Source organism: Mastomys coucha, unplaced genomic scaffold (assembly GCF_008632895.1).
Source record: "Mastomys coucha isolate ucsf_1 unplaced genomic scaffold, UCSF_Mcou_1 pScaffold22, whole genome shotgun sequence".
In the NCBI taxonomy this organism is placed as follows: Eukaryota; Metazoa; Chordata; class Mammalia; order Rodentia; family Muridae; genus Mastomys; species Mastomys coucha.
Window position 1 is genome coordinate 185746643 of NW_022196905.1, and position 23499 is coordinate 185770141.

General features: G+C 41.7%; 2 protein-coding genes across 2 annotated transcripts in view; both read right to left on the reverse strand.

Moving 5' to 3' along the window:
• Nucleotides 1–5239, reverse strand: part of LOC116069215 (cytochrome P450 4V2) — a 25849-nt gene extending 20610 nt beyond the window's left edge. Inside the window, exon 1 of the mRNA XM_031339651.1 lies at nt 4393–5239. Coding sequence (XP_031195511.1) covers nt 4393–4606 — 214 coding nt within the window. The 5' untranslated portion in view covers nt 4607–5239. The remainder of the gene's footprint in view (nt 1–4392) is intronic.
• A 4988-nt stretch (nt 5240–10227) lies between these two features.
• The window catches only part of Fam149a (family with sequence similarity 149 member A), a 52035-nt gene continuing 38763 nt past the window's right edge, over nt 10228–23499 (reverse strand). Inside the window, exons 7-14 of the mRNA XM_031339652.1 lie at nt 22421–22611; nt 21910–22064; nt 18511–18623; nt 17995–18198; nt 13963–14086; nt 12597–12725; nt 12423–12501; nt 10228–10845 (exon numbers count right to left, since the gene is read on the reverse strand). Coding sequence (XP_031195512.1) covers nt 10772–10845; nt 12423–12501; nt 12597–12725; nt 13963–14086; nt 17995–18198; nt 18511–18623; nt 21910–22064; nt 22421–22611 — 1069 coding nt within the window. The 3' untranslated portion in view covers nt 10228–10771. The remainder of the gene's footprint in view (nt 10846–12422; nt 12502–12596; nt 12726–13962; nt 14087–17994; nt 18199–18510; nt 18624–21909; nt 22065–22420; nt 22612–23499) is intronic.

A 23499-nucleotide genomic window follows, 5' to 3' on the forward strand; every position in this document is an offset into this window, starting at 1 on the left:
TACACACACACACACACACACACACACACATATATAGTATACACACACACACACACATATATAGTATACACACACACATAGTATACACACACACACACACACACACACACACATAGTATACACACACACACACACACACACACACATATATTATTTTAAAGTTTTAAAAATTAGAGCTGGAGAAATGGCTCACTGGGTAAAAGTCTTCACTGCTTTTCCTGAGGACCCAAGTTCAAGTCCTACCACTCATAGCAGAACACCTTAATCTAGCTACAAGGGCTTGAACATTCTTGTCTGACCTCCATAGGCACCTGTACATATGTACCATACATTTGCAGAAATACACACATACAACTGTATATGTATGTATGTACATATTGAAATATTTAAAAAAAAATTTTTTTTTTTTTGGTTTTTCGAGACAGGGTTTCTCTGTGTAGCCCTGGCTGTCCTGGAACTCACTCTGTAGACCAGGCTGGCCTCGAACTCAGAAATCCGCCTGCCTCTGCCTCCCAAGTGCTGGGATTAAATGAAGGTGTGCGCCACCACCGCCCAGCCATATTGAAATATTTTAACTTGAGGGCTGTATCAGTTCATTAGTTTCAAAGCATTCTGGTTTACTTTAGCACTATGCCTGCCTTGGTCTGATGTGATGGGGAGACAGCAGCTTTGAACCTGTGATTGGAAGGAATCAGATCCAAAAGTTGAGCCCCACTGGGAAAGTTGGTTATTTAACAGAGAAGACTGGAAAGTGTAAGAGTTTAGATGCCAGCTGGAGTCTACATGCAATACTAAGAGTGAGGTCCCCAAGGCCTGAATCTGGACCTTAGCCATAGTTTAAAAGGCACAGCCTCTTGTATAAGGGACAATGTCACTCAGATCAGAGGTCGTGTCTTAGCAGGTTCTGATAGGCTCAATTTTGCTGAGCTTGATGATGAGTACAAAGGGCCTCAATGAATGCTTGGTTGGCAAGTAAAAGACTTATTGTAAACAAGCACATCTTAGATAAAGATCTAGTAATTTGGTTCAGATTGCATTTTAATCCTGAAATAACTGCAAAGGTTACTTCTCTAAACAAAATGAGCAAGAACAACAATAAAACCCTTAGCTCAGAGAGTTCTTAGCAACTTCCCAAGCAAGTCAGTTTCATAACTGAAAGCTGGGCAACACTGCTCACCCGGAGCCCAGTGCTTGTTGACTGAATGCGGGATCCCTCTGTGAGTGGCCATTCTCATCCCTTGGGCTTACTCCAAGGAGAATGACTTTAAGGAACCCCAGCAGCTCAAAGTTCCTTTCAACTGGTCTTCGTCACTAAGACTTCTACAAAATATGAGACTTTTCAAGAGGAAAGCTGGAGGGGTTTTAAGGTCAAGACCACCCCAGATAGAATTTTGATCTCAAGCACTTATAATCCCAAATAAGGAAACCCAGAAAAGATCAAAATATCTAAAACCTAAAATCCTGAAACTAAAGTTACAGAAAAACAATTTGTGAAAATGTTATGAAAGACATTTCCTTAAAATTATGGGAAGTGATTTATTGGAAAGACTGTAGAAAAATAAAACAAAATAATACAAACACTAACTAGAATGTTTCAGAGGCTACTTTGTGTAATAAAACAATAATAGCACGTGGTTTTACATCAAAACAACCAGGCATATTAATGAGGATCATGAGCAGATTAAGAGTGTTCATAAAGAAATATTTCAAAACTAAAATATATAAACAGGTATCACTATCACTGTAATTGTGTGCACCTCCCTGAATCATTGTTAGCATCTGAAGTGTCATGGTGACAGCAGACAACAGACATGTGATGGTGACATAGAATTCCCACAATGAGGAAATGCAGATGCCCAAAGAACTGAGGCCTTGAGGTTGTCTTTTGTGGGTGCAGATCTCTTCATTCCTCAAGGGTTCTTACACACATGCACACACACTCACATACACATTCACACACACACATATATATACACACATACATACATACACACACAAACTCACAAATACACATACATACACATATACACACTCACACAGACATACACACACTCACACACATTCACATACACGTTCACACATACATACATAAATACACAAACTCATGCATACACATACATGCACACTCACACACACATACTTACCACACACATTCACCCACAACACACATATATACACACAGACATAATACACACACATACATGTATACACTCACATACACACAAACATTTACACACACATAAATACACACACATACATACATACACATACTAATACAAACTCACACACACACCTACATAAACACACATTCACACACACATACTCGCACACATTTATACATATAAACATACATATATATATGTACACATACATACACACACACTCACACACATACACACACACACATATAGCCAAGGTTCCATAGTGACCCCATCTCAAAAACTAAGCCAAGAAGAAACAAACACACACACACATATATACACACACTCATACACACACATACATACACACATATATACTCAAATGCACACATTCACACATATACATGCATGAACATACACACACACACCATACACAATGCTTCCTCAAAAAGTCAACCTTGGGATAATGTATTTGTGCTGAGACAAATGTGCCAAGACAATGTCTAAGCTGAATTAGAAGCCTTGAGTCTTTGAGCAGCCTAGCCTGTCAGAAGTAGCGACAGCTATGGAAAACGAAATACTTGCATAGAAAACTGGGGAAGAGGAAGCAGGAAAGGTTGGGGGCTTGCCTAAGCAGTAAAGTCTGAAGGCTGACAAGCCCAGACTTACTTCTGATGACCAAGGTAGCTGAAGAAAATCTCAGAGAGACACCAGTTTGTTTTCTGCATTGTGTCTTCTATACTCAGGGTGCTAGGATTGTGCGCATGTTAAAGAGGAGTTTTTCTTATCTGGGCTGTCCAGATTCACTAACCACCTTTGAAAAACTCTTTACCGACACACTCAAAATAATCCCTTTATATAACACCAGGTTTTGAGGTGGCTCACTTTCCTTAACGTGACAGGACTCTGTGTATAGCAAGAGACCCTGAGCTGTTTCCTGAGACTCTGGCTTTCTACAGAAAATCTCCCTTTTATTCACCAATGGGCATTTTGAGTTTTGTGTTTCGTCTTCTGTGATTTTCACAGTGGAATGGTTAGAATATACTCTCAAGTGTCAGAGTGGAAGGGGGGGGGTTAGCTTTCTTTTGAGTATTAGCCAACTAAACAGCATGGGTTTTACCAACATGGTTTTAACATACACTGTGTTGTTGAATTACTTCTCCTGAGCCACGCCAATTGTTAGATGACGACAGTTTACTTGGATTTCTGCTAGACAGTATTTTGGTATAAACTTTCCCATGATGTTCCATGTTATTCAAGTTAAGTTGTTGTGACAGTTTTTGTCCTGGGTCACAGAAGTGATGATAAAGGATCTTAAGAAGATTTAAATACCTAGCATAAGGGAGTGGATGAGTGAGTGGGGGAGCACCCTCACAGAAGCAGGGGTTTGTGGAGGGGAAACTGGGAAGGGAGATAACATTTACAATGTAAATAAATAAAGTAACCAATAAAAAATTTAAAAAAATAAAATGAGATGCAACTACATTTTAAAAAAGAAGATATAAAATTGATGATCAGCCTGTAAAACAACTGTTAATAGTTAATCAGAAAAAAAGGTAGGCTCTGTGCAGGTTCTTCTATAATGTGCCACCTGGAAGTCTCTTCTCAGTTCTGCCTGTCCCAGCTTATACAACCATGAAAATTAAGTGTTAAGATGGAATACATTATCCCTAACAGGGAACCACAAAGACCACTACTTTTAAGGACTTTCTGACTTAAAGTATTTTTCTAAAGCAATAGAACAAAATTTTTTTTTTTGCAAAAAACATCTCTTTAAAAATTATTTCAAGTTTTAAAAAAACAAAACAACAACAACCAAAACCTCTCCAATAAGTAAAGTTTTTGAAACTAGCCATGTATTTGCCTCACGGCCCCAGTGGCAGTAGAATCTGCTGAAGTGGCCTTGAAAAATGTCCTCAGAAGGATGGAAATACAAAGGCCAAGAGGATTTTAACTGCATATTTATCATGTGTTACTTGGAAATACTGCAATCTGTTATATACACACACGTGTCGTATACACACACGTATGTTTGCTATGTTCGTTATAGGATGGGAGGCACAAAGCAATTTGGCAGGCGCCAGAGTGGAAACCCGGAGTGGAGAGAATTAGGAATCTATTCGGGGGGGGGGGGGGTAGCAGAGGGGTGGGTTGAAAGATTTCTTCTTTCTCCTAGCAGGTCTGAGGTATGTGAGGAGGAGCCTAGCAGTCTTAGGGGTCTGAGGAGACATTTCCTTGTACAAACACATACCTGTGTTGTTGGGCTTCATAAACAGCGCGTGTCCCACCAAGGGGTAGGCGCGGGCCACCGATGGGATTGGCCGCATCTGCTGCCATTTCCGCGCGTAGTTTACCAACATCTGCAGGACGTTGAGCAGGATAGTGGCGCCGGCTAGGGAGACAGCGCTCGCTGCTCCCCAAAGCAATAGCTTCTGCCCGCTGAGCCCTAACAACAGCCACAACATCTCGCTGGATCCCCTCTTCTCTCTGGGTTGCGGGTGAGAAAGTGGAGATCAGTCGCTGTACAGTGCAGCAGAGGAGGGAGGGAGGTCTTTCTCCAATTCAGGGGACAAGTTTGGGAACTCCGGGAAGAAGGAGCTCGGCGCTCAGCGAGAAAACCCCTCGGGGCACACCAGGTCCTCTCAGTTCTTCCTGCTCTGGTAAATCTGTTGCCGCCGCCTCTGCCAGGCCCTGGGGACAAACTTTCTGAGGCTGGCAGAGAAAGCGCCGCAGGTTTGTTGTGATGCCCTTGCACGAGTCTGCGTCTGCGTAATACGCGCAGGCCTCTGGGGTTCAAGGAGAAAGTGAAAGACCGGAACAACTTCTGAGCTCTGAAGTTCAGCCTGCACGTGAAAGCTCTCGCTGTGGAAAGATGACGATGGCAGAGGAAGTCGAATTTAGGGTAGCTTCGGGATGGACAAGAAACTAGAAATTCACATCACCAGTCCGGGACACCTTAAAGCCTGCTAGTGTGAGCTGTTAAGGATTTTGCAACTCCCTTGGAAGGGAAGGATTATGGATCTCTTAAGCAGTCTGTTTAAAAAATTCAAATGAAGAGTCCTCGATGTGATGTCGAAAGGCACTCTTTGGAACTCTAAATTCACTAGCCCTTGCGCAAACCTGCATCAGTTGCTGTCTTAGGGCGGGGCTGACTGCCCAGGGACATGGGACACACTCTGGCCTCTGCTTCAGGGTCAGGCACAGCAACCGCCTTCCCGTGACCTAGAAGTTTCGGGGAGCCAACATCCAGTGAGTGTCAGCTGACAGACTGAGTCACCAGAGCTAAAAGAGATTGCAGTCTAGCACTTCCCTAAACATTGTCTGACAAAGAAAAGCCAGAACAAGGGTGAGGGATGGGGGGTAGGGGGACAGGACGGCAGAGGTCAGAAGAGGGTGCAAGAAGGCATGCTATGAGGAAGGTTAGAAACAAGAATTATGGCGCATAGTCAAAAGGAAGCTAAAACAGCGAGCCTGCAGAAGAGAAAGGCCAGAAAGAAGGCATAGAGGGGCTATTTTCTAGCTACCCATGGAGGTGTCCAGTCCCTGTTCTACACCCTACTCCCCAACTCTCCTTACCAAAGGACAGGACAAGAAGTACCCTTGCCCACCGCACACTAGGCAGAGTGTCAAGAAAGTAGAAATCCAAAGATGTCTCAGATTCCCATTTTCTTGAGTTATTTTCTTACAAAGACTGCTTGGTTTGCCCACAAACACCTGTGTAGCCTGTGTGACCTAGAGAAAACACACCCAGGGCTTCCCTCAGTTGAATTCTTTAAGAAAATTATATTTTTAATCTATATGCAAGCACGGAGATCAGAGGACCACAACAACAATCCACCTGTGGATTTGGGGGATCAAACTCAGGTGGTCAAGTTTGGTGGCAAGCTCTTTGGCCAGCTGAGCCATGTTGCCCACCCCTGCAGTAACTTTTTTTAAAAAGAGCCATCAGTGTGTGTTGACATGAAAAGAAGTTCATACAACATTAAGTGAAAGAGCAAAAGAAAACAAAGAACAAAGCAAAATGTACAGTGTTCCATTATCATTACATAAGTATTCAGAGGAGCATATTACATAGTGTCTGTATCCATACACTAGTGTAGAACATTAATATATTTCATAAAACAAAGTAATATAAATATAAATGTTTTCCATGCTGTGAATAGTTATGAACATTCCTTCTCTTAGATATCTCTTGACTCAATTATTTCCATTCAATATATTTGCCTATGAGTAGAAATGCTCAATGATATGATAGTATATGCTTGGCTTTAAAATTGCCTGTTTTCAAGAATTGTATTAATTTACTGTATTTATTATATTCCATGATATATAATCCACATACACCAATATATCATGAATGCATAAATATAATGGAAGAGAACTTTTCTTTGGAACTGCACTAGGCAAGTATGGAGGTGGAAAAATGTAAAGTTGGGTTTTTTGTTTTCTTTGTTATTTTCTTCTGCATTATTGAATCACTTCCAGACATCCTTAAAATATATCATGTTTACTTAGTGCTGTTAAGTATGTCTCATGGGCTTTAGTTTCCTCCCCTCTATAGGGAGTCTTAAAAGGAGGCTGAGCTGTAGGCTCAATTACAGCTACAAAAGTAGAAGATATGCTTCTGTGTGATTTGCTGCTAATCTCTGTGGACAAAGAAGAATTGTAAGATAAACCCATCTCTTCAAAAACAAGTTGAGGTGTGTCTCAGTAAGGGACAAACAAGGATATGGGTAAAGGCAAGTTTCCAAACATGGAAAGGCATGCACTCTGCCACACTTTCAGGGTCCTCCGAAGAGCACTGGTTAATTTCAGGAAGATAGTTCAAGATAATTTCTGTATTTAGGATAGAACAGACAGGGACTGGATGCCAAGCTTAGGAGCTTTGTCAGTGTTACATAAGGGAGGATAGGCATTGAAGCTTTGTCACAAGGTGCAGGGAAAGCAGTTGATTTGTAGATGAGCAAATCTACAAACCTATAGATATTGTTGTGCCAGGGAAATGTTAGTGATCCCCAAAAACACACACAGGAGTTGATCTGATGCAACTCACAGCAGGGTTTTTATTCTATTCGAGGTAGCTGTGGGGAGCAACGTAGGTTAGTTTTGATGGTGGGAGAGCCCTGAATGTCTATTGGGGCAAGATTTTATAGTAAGCAACGAGCAGGGAATACGTGTGCAAGCATCTAATTGGAAAGCTGCTGTGGCCTTTAACATAATTGGCTGGTGCTGGGAGTCATATCATAAACTTCTGCTCCCCTCTGCATTGGTGGTGGTTAAGCAGGTGATAGGGCTTATAACCTGGGGGTACAGGTTTGTTGGAGGAATAACCTGGAGACGCTGGTATTGTTGGGGATTAGTTTAGAGACTGGAGCTAGGCTCAGGTTTTGTTGGTGGGCAACTTGGAAACTAATGCTAGGTACCAGCCTGTTAGTCTGCCTGAGTTCAAACTTAGGTCAGGTTCACTGAAATGGAGTCTGAATTTAAAAGCTTTGGCATCTCAATATCTCCCTCTCTCCTGTTCTCTCCAACTGTCTGCCTACTTATCTGTGTACTGTGAATTTGCTGGGGAAAGTCTCCTGTCCACTTAGAAATAATTGAATAATCTGGGAATTGTGGCACATATGTACAATATCAGCACTTGGGCCATGGAGGTGGGTGGATTAGGAAGGAGTTCAGAGCTATTGTCATCTGCATAGAGAATTTGAAGTCAGCCTGTGATTACATGAAGCCCTCACTCAACAAAAGAAAGAGTGGAGAACTGGGGCATTGGTGGCACATGCCTTTAATCCCAGCACTCAAGAGACAGACAGAAGCTGGCGAATCTGAGTTCAAAGCTAGCCTCATCTACAAAGTGAGTTCTAGGACAGCCAGGGCCACACTGAGAAGCTCTATAAGAAAACAAGACAAGACAAGACAAAACAAAACAAGAAAGAAAAGAAAGGAAGGAATGAATGTGAGGATGTGTGTTTGAAACTCCAAAATGAGAGACAGTTGTAGAGCTTATATAAAATTAGAATGTAAGAATGCTTTTATAAATTCAATGAAATTCTTAAAAACTCTTTTAACTTTTTATATTTTATTAAAAATTAAATGATTAAAATTCCTGAACAATCATCCATCGTTATTAGAAAACAATGATAGTAAAAATATACTGAAATCATTTCTGGCATTGAAAAATGAACCTCTCAATTAATAAAGACATTCCTTCTAAGTTCAGATAAACACAAACATAAAGATGCATGCTTTTTTGTATCTATATCTATCTAGATAAATTTTTTTAATAAATCTAGAAATTTTCTGTAAATTTGATATTTTCTTGAATTGTTTTTAAAATCCCCTCATTCTGTCTTTGGCTTGGGATAAATTAAGGGTATTTTAATTCATGGAGTCACTAACCTGTATTTGAGGTTTTTTTTTTCTCAGAAGTGATTTTCCATTTTCAATTTTTACCAAACAGCCTACGATAAGAGTCATTTATGGAAGTAGACTATTATAAAATCATATCCCCTGATACTTCCCTTTTCGGTCTAAACAGCACCATTACTAACATATGCATCCCACTTCACCTATAAATGAAATACATTTAACACAGGCATGAAAATAAGTTCCAGGGGAAGGTTGCTTTCAGATTCAGCAAGACCTCTGAAGTTTTAGATACCGATTCACAGTATCTTGCTTTCAACTCAAAACACCTGGATGATTAGAAACTGTACCTGTTTCCTACTTTTAATCCATTACTTTGCTGATACGAAGCACACATTTCCAGCCACAAACCTCTGAAGGCAAACACAGCAGAGCCTCCATGAAATCACTTCCATGCTCTTTGAAAAGAATGATAATTTATCTTGAAGTCACTACCTTATTGTTAGATGTGCTGTAAGCCACCTCCCTTTTCGGACTTTGGGTTGAGGAGGAAACCATCAGATGGCACCTAGGGAAGGATATGAAGTGAGCACAGTGGGTAGCTCTCCTAGCAATGGTGGACCACAGAGCAGCCAGCCAGGCACTGGTGAGCAGGACGATGGCCATTCTCTATCCAGATGTAGAGAGCAGCTGCATGAAGACTGATATTTTCTCTGTAATGTTTCCACAGCTTACGTTGAGAAATAGTTCAGATAAAGCCCCAAATGCTTTGGGATGAGAAACTGAGCCCTAAGCACATTCCCTAGGCAAAAAAAGTCGCACTCCTTAAAGTGCCCAACTGGAATGAAGTATCAACACAACAGCTTGACTACTATACATTTCTCAGCCTGTCCCTAGCATGTCCCATAGCCACACCACTGCAGAAACTGGAGTGGGGAGAGTGTAAGTAGAAACTATCAAGTGGAACATAGGTTTGAAGTCACTTCTGATTTGTCATTCTGTGTGAAAGAGCAGATCCAACCCTTCTCACCACAGAGGGGTCAATTTCCAAACATCTCTAAGTAGACAATGATCTCCACTTCTTATAACAAGAAGTGTCCCGAAAACAATTTATCATCTGTTTAAATGCTATATGCATACATGTGTATATAGTAAAATTTCACTTTAGATTAATAAGATTCATGTTGATGCAATATAATTAGCTGATAAAAAGGGGGAAGTGTGCTGATTTGAGACGTTTGTATAGGAGAAGCAATCAGGAATAAGTATCAGAAAGCGGTCTGGCCTCCAACTGACATTTCTTTTGTCTTCTTCACTCCCTTGACTGTAGGAGTCAGGTTAGACATATGGTCGGAAGAATTCGGAAGAGGGGAAGGGCAGAGGGTAGAAGGAATGCTGCCTTCAGCAAAGGCTCAGGGGAGGCTGTGGTGAAGAAGTCGCGTCAGAGCAGAGATGGGTTGGGAAGACGTAAGGATGCTGGTGTTACAGTTTCCTCTGTCCAATTGCCAAACAGGTCAACTAAGTGTCAATGTTGGAACCATATGCAAAGGATTTTAATTATGCTTATACTCACCTTTAAATGTGGTGTGACGTTTAGAGTACTATCTAAATTTGACAACAAAAACTAATTTACCACTGCATTTCAACACGATGGTCTTATAAGACATTTCTCAGATACTCACGACTAATCAGTCCATAACAAAGGTGTGGAAAAATCTCGTCATGATGAAACCCATCACTTTATACACTGAATACACAGTAATTATTTTAAAGTCAGCACAATGAACAGAAGAACCCGAATCGTTTTTCAAATGGACAAATTGTCTCAAATGTGACTGCTATTTAGTTTTGATGGAATGAATCATTAAAAGATTGAGACTGAAATGTAAGTGATGGTAGAGAGTTAAAAATGGCATCTTCTTAAGGAATGCACTCATATTATCTGTGTGCAAACACTAACTATAAAGGTGGAATTTAAGGGCATCTTAGGGTCTTTTAGGCAAAGCCTAAAGCCCAAGGAACATCAGGCATGCTTCCCATAAAAGTTAGGGAGTTCAAATTTTATTCTCTTTACAATGCTTTACAAGTCTTCAAAATGAAGTTACTTATGCTCTTGTGTTCCTCTCAGGTATTCTGCCGTCTCCTGTTGCCAGAGAGATGACTATATACACCAGGTAATACTTGTTCCTCTGCTTTTCACGTGACCAATGGTGTGGCCAAGGCTTCAGAGCTCCTAGCAAGTCCGTAATTCTGGAGCAGTAACATCACGAGGCCACTTGGAACCTCTTTCTTGCAGTCAGGGTTGACCTCTGATAAGATTTAGGCAGATACTGTGCACCTGAAACACGAGATACATAGGTATTTGCATTAAAAGATTTAAAAGCCAGTCTCTAAAGAAGGCTTGTCTGTCGGTCTGTTCCCTGCTTTAAAAAAAAATATATAGTTTATTTAATGTCACATTTGCATGAACCACAGATTCCTATGCAAACATCAGCATGTAGAATTCTGACTAAGGGCAAGGCATCACTCCCTCAACCAACCCCAGATGCTTCTGCGTTCTCCCAAAGCGGAGGAGTTTGCAGAAGAGGGCTTCTCCTCAGATGTCTTTGTCTAGGGCTCAGGAAGATGGGAAGGCTGGTCCTTCTGAACTGGAGTAGTGGTGCCTGCCATGACAGATATACCCCATTCTTGGAGATAGTTATCTCAATTTATTTCCCTACCACAGAACAAAGTGAAAGCTCAGACAGTAGCTCCCGACGGTCTTTGTTCTGGAAGCAGAGTAAAGAAGGAAGCCACATGCCTTTTTCCCAGGCAAAAAGAAAATAAACCCTTAGAAGTACAGAAACATATCCCTTAGGAACCTCTGGTCTCCTGTCTGGAAATGCAAAAGATCTCTAAGCACCAGTGAGGATAGTGATAAAAAAATATGCTGATTTAATGTTTGAAAGATTAGCCATGCATATTTAAAACTAACCCAGAGCCCAGCTCTCTCTTCATCTCAACCTCTCTGTGCCCTAAAACCCGTTAGACATGTGTACTTGGCGTAGTGCAATCGACACATCCAACGGAAGCTAATTAGAGCCTTTCAATTAGATCTTCCATCATCACCAGGACTAGCCGTCCACTCAGTCCCGCTGGTTAGATGCCCCACCCCACCCCCAAATCAGTGGGGACATCCCTGGGCTTCCTCAGCCTGTGGGTGGTAGCATCAGGATAGAAATAGAATAGATCTGTACATCACATGTGATGCTTTTTCTGAGGACAGAAATACGATACACTTTAAAAAACCAAACCATCACTGGTTCCTATCCCCACTAGAACTGTCATCTGCCACTAGCACACTAGGCCCAGAAAAGGTTACTTGTATGTAACCTGCACTGCAGATGAGTTAACAAATCTGTCTTAGTTTTCTCAAACATTGTCATGTTAGATTTTCAGACAGGATCTAGAATAAGGGTTTCATTGAGAAGGAAGGAAAGAGACAGTGGCCTTTCAGAAGGCAGCTGCTCCTTTGCTTTAGGGGAATGAGGTCTTGGTTCATTAAGAGCACTCCTGCCTTTGCCACTTGGCCCTCAGCAGCAGGTAGGTGATGGTCTGGCATGGTGCCTGACTCAGGCCAACCATGAACCATGTCCACTTGCTGTCCTTCCTATGTGGTCAAAGCAGGGGCTTAACGCTTCATAAATAGCACCATTGTGCTCTCTCTCTCTCTCTCTCTCTCTCTCTCTCTCTCTGTCCATGTTGTCCCCTCCTAGTCCTCCCCCCTCTTCTTTGACACCTTCACTGTGTAGCCCAGGGTGATCCCCATCTTTCTACCCCCCACCCCCCCGCCTCAGCCTCTTGAGTGCCAGGATGGCTGCAGTATGTCACCACACCCAGCTTCTACTATTGTCTTTACATGTGAAAGATGCTAACCTGTCAAAATACTTTGACCTGTCCAAGTGTGAGCAACAAACTCCACGGGTGTCAGGGAGCCTTTTCGCGGTGTATCTGACTGTAGGGAGAAAGAGAGAGAGAGAATCAGAGGGATGAACTATATTGTTTCCAATTTTTATTTAAAGTTGAAATTAGAGCTAACACAGAACCTACCTGGTATGTGTGTGTTGTGCTGGGCCTTGAAAGCTGTTCCAGGACAATGGTCCTTTCTCGAAGGGGTGAACGTTCGATGCTGTCAGGCATTGCGCTGAACACACGATTTTGTGGGTGCCTTCCCCTGTACTAAGTGGGAGATAATATGTTCTTTTTAAGAAGAAGCACAATTCTTAAGACAACACAAAGAAACCTATAAATATTTCAATCATTCTTTCGTGTATTCAGTCACACTTATTCGAACATTTTCACTGACACATTGCTAATTGTGTTAGGGTTTGCTATGGAAACCTGAGTCTGTGTGTGGAGTCTGTATCCACATCACTAAATTTAATAAAACTGTAATACAACAGGAGGTAAATGAGGTACAGAGAAATACATGGTGCATTTTTGAAGCATCAGACGTGTTTATGTGACTGCTGCCAGCATTGATTACTTTATCCTAGGATTAAACAGCTTAGCTCTATAGCTCTTGTTTTCTGGAAAGGGTCCTATTAATGCTTAAGGTGTGTGAGAGACAAACATAGTTCGTTTTCTCCCTCTCTGCTTTATGTTCCTATAAGCAGGGCCTGTCTGTCCTGCGTATACAAGTTTCCTATGTCAGAGTAAGTGAGGGGTCACTGTAAGCCTGGGAGAGGCCTGGATATACACACTGCTACAGCACTTCTTCCCAGGCCCACAGTTACATGGCTGAGCTGGGCTTGGGCTCTGCCCTGCGAAAGCACAGAAAAGATTAGCTATAAAAATGAAACAGATATAAAGGCTATTGATCATAATTTACTGAGCTCTTAATTTGTGCAAAGCATTTAAAGTTTATTGATGTGTCTGGTGCTTATAAGGACTCCCAGATAAGGGGTTGGCTGCTGCCCTAAAGAAGAGAGGGCTAAGATTTGGGGCCAGTGATGTAACTTGTCAAATCTCTGTGTGGCTACACTGAGGCGCAGAGCTGCCTGCCTCTTGCCCTTTGAGCTCTTCTGTTTAAACCAGCCAGAGTTTCAGGTCTTTCCTTGGTCTTTCTAGTTTAGATCAAGCTGAAGTTTTAGTTCAAAAAACAATGAATCAGTCTCCCTGTTCCCTTCAGAGTCTCATAGGCCACTCCATTTCTAGAAGCAGATTCTGAAGGTATGTTGAACACAGCTAACTAGATCACCCTTATGTAGGATTCACTTCTCCGGATGTGCCAAAATTATTTTCCTGTAGACTATATATATATATAGATATATATAGATATATATATCTATATATATCTATATATCTATATATATCTATATATATATAGATATATATAGATATATAGATATATATAGATATATATATCTATACATATATATATATATAGTTGCAAATATAATGCAATTCATCTTACAGAAACAGGGCGGGATCCGGAGGCTGCTGTGTTGGGCTCCCCAGCCTCAGAGCCTATTGGGGGTAACCGGCTTCGGGAGGTTGGCACTGCTGCTGGGGAAGGCAGGTACTCCATGCCAGTTTGCCTGTAAACACAACAACATCCAACTGAACACCGGAGTACACAGAAGGGAAGGACACAGTCTGAGCTCCTGATTGCAACTGCTTCCAAACCAGTGCTCCTGACAGCAAGCTGCGTTGCATGTCAGAGACGAAGCTAGAGCAGTGAGCTCCACTCCCGCTGACCTACGCGGTTAGTAGTAATATCAACCTCATCTACTGAGTGGCCAGTGATGCTGGGTGGTATGCAGAATAGTGTTCAGGACAGCTCCTCTCCTAGGATCTGACGGTGACAGTGAGATCCGTGCAATGCAGCGGGATCCAGCAGGCAGCAAGGTGCTGTGATAGCTCCTGGATATTAATATGACTGAGATTTGGGGAGTAGAACAATCTATGAAGGATACAGTTACTTATAAAAGCACAGAGCCTAAATGAGGACAACTGCAAAGCTTTGTTTCAGATACTAAAGGGCTATGCGGCATTTGTGAGAAACTGTTGTCTGGTGGGAGAACGCCAGCCACCAGGAAGACGTGAAACTGTTCTCTATATTTTTTCATTGATTGGATGCTGGGATGTCAACGTGATACTTTTGCTTTGAATCTTCCACACTGGGTGGAAAGTTTATTTGTTGGAGGGTTGAGAAAAAAAAATCCTAATTAAAATAAAAGTAACAACAGAAGAATATAGCTATCAGACGTCAGTATTAAAAAAATCTGCCATTTTTCTTGCATAAAAATAAACAACTTAAATTAATTTATTCACTTAGCAATAAAATTAAAGCCGCTAAAGAATAGCCGAGTTTTGACCAGTAGAGGTTACCAGACAGAGACGGAGGTGACTATACTACCAGCAGAACTATAAATAGGCACAGCCATTCTAAAAAGAATTCTAGCAAAATATGAGTATTATAAATATTCATAGCTTTTAACCTGACAGTTTTGGTTCTAGACAGTTCCAGTAAAAACAATTTAAGACTGTTCCTACTCAGAGTGATAGAAAATGATTGCATAGATAATACAGATAACAAAGGGAAAAACTTCAGTAATAGTAAATACTTACTAAATAACTACGTAACCATGTGATTCTTTTTAGTCATTAAAATCAGTTTTTCAAAAATTTGTACTGTGGGAAATACAAATGTTATCATGTCAGATAAAAAATTATATGATGGAGTGTTGAATTATAAAACAGATGACTGTAGTGTAAAGGATAAAGAACAGAAAAGAAACAGTGTAAGCCTACATAAGGTTCATAGGACATTTACCAACACTTAGGACTCAAGTGATCCTTAATTTATATTCTTTTTCTTAAGCTATTTATTTTTCTTTGCAGTTATGTTTATTTGTGTGCCTCCCACATGTGTGTGAGAGGGATCAGATGAGATTGTCAGATCCCCTGGAGCTTATGATACAAGAGTCTGAGCTGCCCAACTGAACTCGCATCCACTGGGATAGGAGCAAACACTCTTCACTCCTGAGCTGTCTCTCTGGCCTCTCTATTTATATTTTTGATGTTGCTGCAATGGTCAACAATTTTTTGGCATTTTAAAAAAATCACAAGAAGGTAGCAATTCAATAAATGGTGAAGACCAGGGCTAAGGATATAGCTTAGTGACAGAGAGAGATCTTGAATGAGGCCCTGGATTCAATTACCATCATCAAAACCATAATAAAGAAAAGAAAGAGAACGTATAAATAGATATGAAGGGTTGGCAGCAAGAGGAAGCATCCAATAGGATGTTTATGGGTAAAAATACAGTTCAGAATCAAGATAAGGGAAAGGGGTGGTAAATAATTACATATAACCAAAGGGGAAGTCTCCTCAAAGCGGGCAAAATCTGGACTTACATATACAAAACACTACTGTACATGCATCTATGCAGCTACTATGGCATTAACATTCCATAGGGGAGCAATGAAAGGCAATTATCTGAAAGGACTGGTTAGCAACAACAGAAAGAGTAATGCTACAAAGACTCACATTCAGAGGCAGAGGCCAAATCAGAGAGAACATAGAATGTGATGGTCTTGAGTTATCTCAGTAGGAAACAGAAATGGGCTTAGGTCTAAGTCAGAGGGTGACTCTCAAACTGGATCACCAGGTGGAGCTGACAGTAGGACACTCACATAGGCAAGGTATAAAGAAAGCAGAGGGAGGTGACCATCCTGAGCGAGGAGGAGGGGGAGATAGCATAAATGAACAGCCAGTAGACCCAAACTGCCCAAAGCTGACACACAAAGAGATGAAAGGGGTACTTTGGTGGTGCAGATGAAAATGCCCAAAGGCTCATATAGTTGAATGCGTGATCCACAATTGGTGGAATGATTAAGAAGTGTGGCCTCCTTGGAGGAGGTGTGTCACTGGGGGGGGGGGTGGGCTCTGAGGTTTCAAAAGCCTATGGCACTCCAAGTGAGCTCCATCAATCTCTATGTCTTGTGCTGTGCTCATGGACCAGATGTAAGCTCTCTACTACTGCTCAGGCACCATACCTGCCTGCTTGTCTCCTGTCAGTTTTCCTGCCATGAAGATCATGGACTCTAACCCTCTGGAGCCATGAGCCCTAATAAATGTTTTCTTTTTAATATGTTGCCTTGGTATGGTGTCTCCTCACGGCAACAGAAAAGTAACTAGGACAGGGGCCGTGGATGCTTTCTGCAAAGTTCAGCTACTGATCAACTGTTGGCAGCGGTTCTTGTCCCCAGCTCCTGCCAGGACCTGACGGCTGCCTCTCTACGGTCTCTGGCTTATCAGTGGAGCCTGTAGCACGTGGTCCAGGAAGTGGACTCCAAACTAGGGCACCAGCTGGGGGTCCCAAGCTGAGCTTCCTAGTGCCCTGATGTTTGCTTAACAAAGACATTTTCGACTTCTTTCAGCCTGTTTCCTCATCTTAGACTTGGAGGTAATATAGAAGTTTTTAGTATAGAATAAACAGTAGTATAGTTTACTTCGATGTTAGATTTTTTTAAAAAAATCAACAAACTCCTGTTATTATTAAGATACTCCCTGACAAACGAGCAGGCCGGCAGGATGCTTCTTGCAGCTCCATGAAGGGAGAAACAGACCGCTTTCTCGTTAGCCTGTAATGTTATTTACTATGTAAAAGCTTTCTGTTCTAAAGAAAGTGAAAAAAATTTTTTAGACTGTTAAAAAGATACATTTGCTCTCTTTCAAGTTATGGATGTTTGCTTTGCCTGAAGGTATCAAATGCTTGCAGTACCCATGGCGATCAGAAGAGGGTGTCAGATCACTGGGAACTGGAGTCATAGTGTGAGGCGCCCTGTGGGTGTTGGGAATGGAAGCCCTGTCCTCTGGAAGAGTAGCCAGTGCTCTGAACCATGGAGGCACCTCTCCAGGCCCTGTATTGTATTGTACTGTATTGTATTGTATTGTATTGTATTGTTTGGTTAAGCATTTTATATAACCCAGGTGTAGTATACACCTAGGTGCTTTGAGCAATGCATTCTCAGGCCATCCTGTCATTGTGTAAACACTATATTGTGGACTTACGCAAACAACTATGATGTTAGGAATCAATGCAATCATAAGTGGCCACTGTCATATATTTGGTCTGTAATCTATTGGAGGAGCACTATTGTCCAATGTATTATTGTGCATTACGTTGCTTAAACCTTTCAATAAGAAAATGTTTTGTAATTTAGAAGCATTAATTATCAGTTTTACAGATGAGGCCACTACATTTAACCCAAGCTCACCCTGCCTTCAGTTTAATTTCCCGAGTTGCCTAAGCTGCAGTCATTTGACGTTCTTCCAGCAGTGCTGGTAACTGTCTACTACCTACATGGCTGGAGCAAAATCAAACACATGAACTCATTAGAAAAATCTGGTGTAAAGTCTGATGGAAGGTCCCTTCTCTGCAGCCATTAACCCTGAGTGACTCACAGCCTTCGACTGCCGAGAAAGAAGCAAAGCTTACAGTTTGGTTCCTCTCAGAATTTCATCGCTGTAGACCGTGGGGGTTTTCAGCCTCTGTGGGTCTGAAGCAATTGAAGGCAGTCTCCTATGCACTGGTGTCTTCTTGGCAGAAGTCTGTGGTCCCCGGGCATCTAGAATTCGGCCGAGTCGGTGACGTGAGGATGCTCCGAACCCTCCCCCAGCCAGTTTGTCATCTTGCTCATTTCTGGGGAAGGAAAATCACAGTAGTTACTCATACCTAAGTTCCCTGGAGTAGGAAACACACAATGGCACACAGATCCCACTCTCTTTGGAGAATATGTTGAAGGAACGAACATCTCTATTGCTGTGTCAGTGAAGAGCGGAAGGGAAAGGGTTGGCAATCTAATAATAAAGCTCGAGGGATGAAGAACTCACATCTCTGCTCCCGTTCCCTCATCTCTTCAAACCTAGTACACAGCAGTGATTGTTTTGTGACTGATAATAGAAGAATCTGTTTTTGTCCTTGCACACGGGGTAATTCTTCCCCAATACTTACTGCATTCTATCTGCAGAATAAGTGGGCCTCTGCTGGAGCGGTTTGGCTTGAATCGTCATCACACCACTCAAGTCACTGTAGAAGTTGCTGGAGAAGCGATGGAGCTGAGGAAACTGAAAACAGAAGAGTAGCATCATCAAGCGATGCCCAGGGCCAGTTCATTGATAGATGCCTGTCGGGAACCAGGAGGCAGCAAAGGGGCAGACACTTAGCTGGTGAGAGGAAAGTATAACCGAGTAGCAGTTGAAAAATAAAACCATAGGGGCCATCTTTACAGAATTCATCTTCAGATGAAACAAGGCAAGGGACATTACATGGGATGGATCAGAGACCAAAAGCAACAACAACTTCGAAATTTACTTCCAAACAGGAAAAGCAGAGAAGAGTTATCCTAAGGGCCTTGTGCTAGAGAGCAAAGCTAGCCTGGCAGACCCCACAAAACTTAATACCTCAAGCAACTTAATTAAATGGGATATTTAAACAGCGTGCAATTGTAACAGAAGCCAACACAGAATATCTACACAGTTGATGCTCCACAGCAGTAAACAACTTTTAAAAAATTATCTTTAATCTCTTTTTTTACAGTCCAGTTGTGTCCTCTGACTGTTCTTCATCCCATTCCTCCTCTCCTCCCCCTCACTTCCATATCCCTCACACCCCGCCAGGAGTCCCTCTTCCCTGGGGTCTCAAGTCTTTCAAGGGTTTAGGTGCACCTTCTCTCACTAAGGCCAACCCGGGCAGTCCTCTGCTGTGTGTGTGTTGGGGGCCTTATATGAGGTAGCATAAGCTGCCTGGTTGGTGGCTCAGTGTCTGAGAGATCTCAGGGATCCAGGCAGGTTGAGACTGCTGGTCTTCACAACTTAAGTCCTGCTTTACCCTGAACTACAAATCTCATTCAGGCCTGCTTCCATTTGGTCTTACAATGTTTTTTTCTGTTTACTTTCTCCCAGCTAAATGTATAGGTTTGCCTCCTGGTTGTTTTGCTTTGTTTTCTCAGTTTAACAAATCTTATTCATCACTGGGGCTTAATTTATGCTTAGCCACCTTTGTAAAAGACAGGGTATTCTTTTTTTCCTCTGAACAAGGCAAAATCTTATGATCTAAAGCAACTTAATTAAATGGGATATATAAATAGCTGCTGGCTATTTATAGACAACACCAAGTCTTGCCTTGATGCTGCGCACTAAAAAACAGCTTAAAACCATTAATTGTTAAGAGCTCCCAACTGTACAAATGTCACAGAAATGGCAGTGAGGTTTGCAAGAAAGGGACTCACATCATGTCAGGCTCCAAATGTACATACATGCTATGTGTAAAGCTCAACCCCTCAGCCACTCTGCTAGCAACTGTACCGTTTCTTCCTGTGTGTGTATGTGTGGGTGTACCTCTTCTTCCTGTGAGTGTATGTGTGGGTGTACCATTTCTTCCTATGTGTGTATGTGTGGGTGAGGAGTAATGGCCTTTAGCTCAAGAACAAAAATGGCAAACGATACTTTCACTCTGCTCCCTAACACAAGATGGGTGGAATTAACGTCATGTGCAGACTCCCTGGTACCCTGAAGACCTCCCACGAACAAGCCAGTTCTCTCTAGCCTCACCTGCTACTCCATTTTAAAATAAAGACTAAATTACGGAGGACTGCACTGAAGGCTCATATGCAGATTTTGTGCTCTGAGCTCTCTCGGGTATCTAGAATTCTTAGACCTTATCCTCAACATACAGAGACTAATGTGTAGAGAAGAGTTAACATATCCGAGACAATACTCCATACAAGTCTCTTAACTCCAATGCTTCCCCCCCACCCTCCCCCCGCCCATTGTTTTTGCTTCAGGGCCCTGCGGTTTCTTGAATTCTGCCATTTAAACACTCAGTCCAAATACTAGTCTCAGATACATTTGTTTTCATTGACACCTGGACTGAAATGGCCTAGGCCTAACCACAAACTCCACCTATCATGTTCATCTCTTCATGTTCTTGCTCAAGCATCACCCCCAAAAAAGCTCAACCCTCAGTCTCTAATCAAGATACACAATTCTCTCCTCCATTCTTTAATTTCCTCCCTTGTAGTGGGTTAGCCTAAAGCAGCTTGTATTCTAAAGTTAATGTTGGTTCCTCAAAACTGTTTGCCCCAGAGATGAGAGACTCCACACCTAGACTCTAAGTGACCCTGCACCCAAGTTATTTCTGATTGGTAAATAAAGATACCAACAGCTAACAGCTGGGAGAATAGACATAGGTGGGTTTGGGGTCAGAGGAGAACCACAAGGAGAAGGAGGTGAAGGAGGAGGAGAAGCTACCATGCGTTAGGTGAGTTCAAGAGAACATGGCCCTTGGGGTTGGGGATTTAGCTTAGTGAAAGTGCACTTGCCTAGCAAGTGCAAGGCCTTGGATTTGATCCTCATCTATGAAAGAGAGAGAGAGAGAGAGAGAGAGAGAGACAGAGAGAGAGAGAGAGAGAGAGACAGAGAGAGACAGAGAGAGACAGAGAGAGAGAGACAGAGAGAGAGACAGAGAGAGAGACAGAGAGAGAGAGAGAGGCCTTGAGGACTGGCCAATTGGAGTTAAGAGCCCAGATAATTGGGGTTATCAATAGGAAAGTAGATTCTAATAGCATAGAGGTAGATAGCTACCCAGCTCTTCTGCTGTACTTATTGTAAAGTATAAAGCTTGTGTGTCTTTTATTCAAGAACTAAATGATCAAAGGTAGAGAAGGAACCCAGGGTTGAGATTAAAAATCTCTACAATACCTCCTTCCATCCCCTCCCTCCCTCCCTCCTTCCCTCTCTTCCTTCCTTTCCCATCCCTCACAGAATGTATGGCATCTGACCCTGTGTTATAGTTTCATCTCACTAAGTTAGCGACTAGTTTCACTCATCAATTCATCTTCCTTGAAGCATCTAATAGGGGACATGTCATAAAAGCAATGAATGAGTGTTCCATGAACTCTGGGAGTACCCATTAACATTCTCTTAACTCTCGTGTAAGATGTAGGAATCATTTATAATGTTCAATGTGGCTAGAAACTTAGGGAAAATATCATTTGTTCTCCTAAACTGTAGATAAGAGTTCCATATCTCAAAGCAAAGCTTGAGTGTCCACTAAAGAATGTTGTGATTCTCTTAGACACTGCATAACAACCATATTGCATTTTAATCTTACTGAGAAACCCCCAAGTACATTGTTTGTAAGTTGTTTACTACCCTTCTTTGCTGTCTTTAGCGATTTTTTATTTTCTGTTTAAGACACGTTCAAATATGGTGATAGGAGCCATCCAGTGTCCTCAAGCACAAGACAGTGTGAGGTTCATTAGGGAGAGAGGTGAATGAAATGGCATTCTCCACGAACAGAAGCAAAGACCTAACAATAAAGGAGCAGAGAGCCCCGTGTCAGTGCACATACCTGGGGTGGGTTAAAGTGGGGAGCCAAGGGTGGCTGGAGAGTTTCAGAGCTTCGGGACGGGGGGACACTGCAAACATCCGTGCTGAGACGAGACATGAGCACATGTGGAGATCTAGTCTCAGCTACTTTCAGTTTTTCCTTATGTTTTTTCCCACCTGCATCAACAGAAAAATCAAAGAGAAATATGTGTCCTGGGTTATCATGAGTTTATGCTATAGACATTGACTAAACCACCTTGAAGCAGAAGGCAGAGACTCCAGTGAACAGCTGGCTACAGCGATAATCTTATCAATGGTAGAAGAACAGATTACTTCGTGAGGCAAAGAAGAGTCTCCAGCACAAGGCTATCCCTTCTATGTGATTAAAGATTGCCTGTGTATAAGGCAGAATGGCTACTTCTCATTTCAGTCATGTTCTGGGTCTAGCCTAAACATGAGGTGAGGCGTGAGAAAGCTCTGGCTAGGTGGTCTTTTCTGTTCTTTCCTGGAGGCCAAAGTCTATAAAGCAGTACCTGTGAGTGCAGATTCCCAGGTTTTTCTAATGAGATCTTCCAGTAGTTCTACCACATTGGTCCAAACATGATCAAACACTTCTGCTGCCACAGCATCTCTGATACAGTCATCAGGGGAAACGGGAGGAAGGCCATGTCGATGCCTCTTCCTGCCACGGAGTCTTGGGTTTTGTTCAAGATGCTCATCCCCACTAGGATGAAACTCATTCTGATTAGTAGAATAGCAGGGGTTAAGATTGAAATAATTATCTATGTGTTTTAGTCTATCTATCTATCTATCTATCTATCTATCTATCTATCTATCTATCTATCTATCATCTATCAATCTATCTGTGTATCTATCATCTTTCTGTCTATTTATCACCTATCTGTCTGTGTATCTACCTATCTGTCTATCAATCAATCTATCATCTATCTATATTTCTATCATCTATTTATCTATTACATATTTATCATCAATCTTGTAAACATATACATTGTAAACACGTATGTATCCATATGTATCAATAAATATAACATTCTCTTGTTAGTGAGTCCACTGTTATTTTTAAAATACACAATTTCAATTTGCCAATTTAAACAACAGAACCAGGAGACACCAAAACAGACAAGAAAAAAAAAATGACTCTTCACTGACCTCTTTTATTCTTTTTCTCTGAGTCTCCATTTCTTTATTTCCGCTGTAAACTCTGTTATTACTTGAATGGTCTGGGGACTGAGTTCTCTCTGTCTTTTCATGTGTAAATCAGTGAAAGTCTGTCTTTATTCCTAATCACAGACATTTAGTGCTACCCAGTAGATAGAGTGCTACCATATCTGCGTTTTGAGCTGCTCTTCTTCAGAGCCGTCCATTTGACTGTGCTGTGCTCCAATCTAGATTGTCATGAGATTAACTATTCAGGAGTATCTGTCTAATTTCTCCCTTGACAAATTCTCTGGATCTCCTATTGATTTCTATTTTAATGCCATGATGATCAGAAAAGATGAATCCCTATGATTTACAGTTTCTAGGACTTGATTTAGTACCTGGTTACTTTTTAATATATTGATTTTTTTTAATCATGAGAAAAATGTATGGT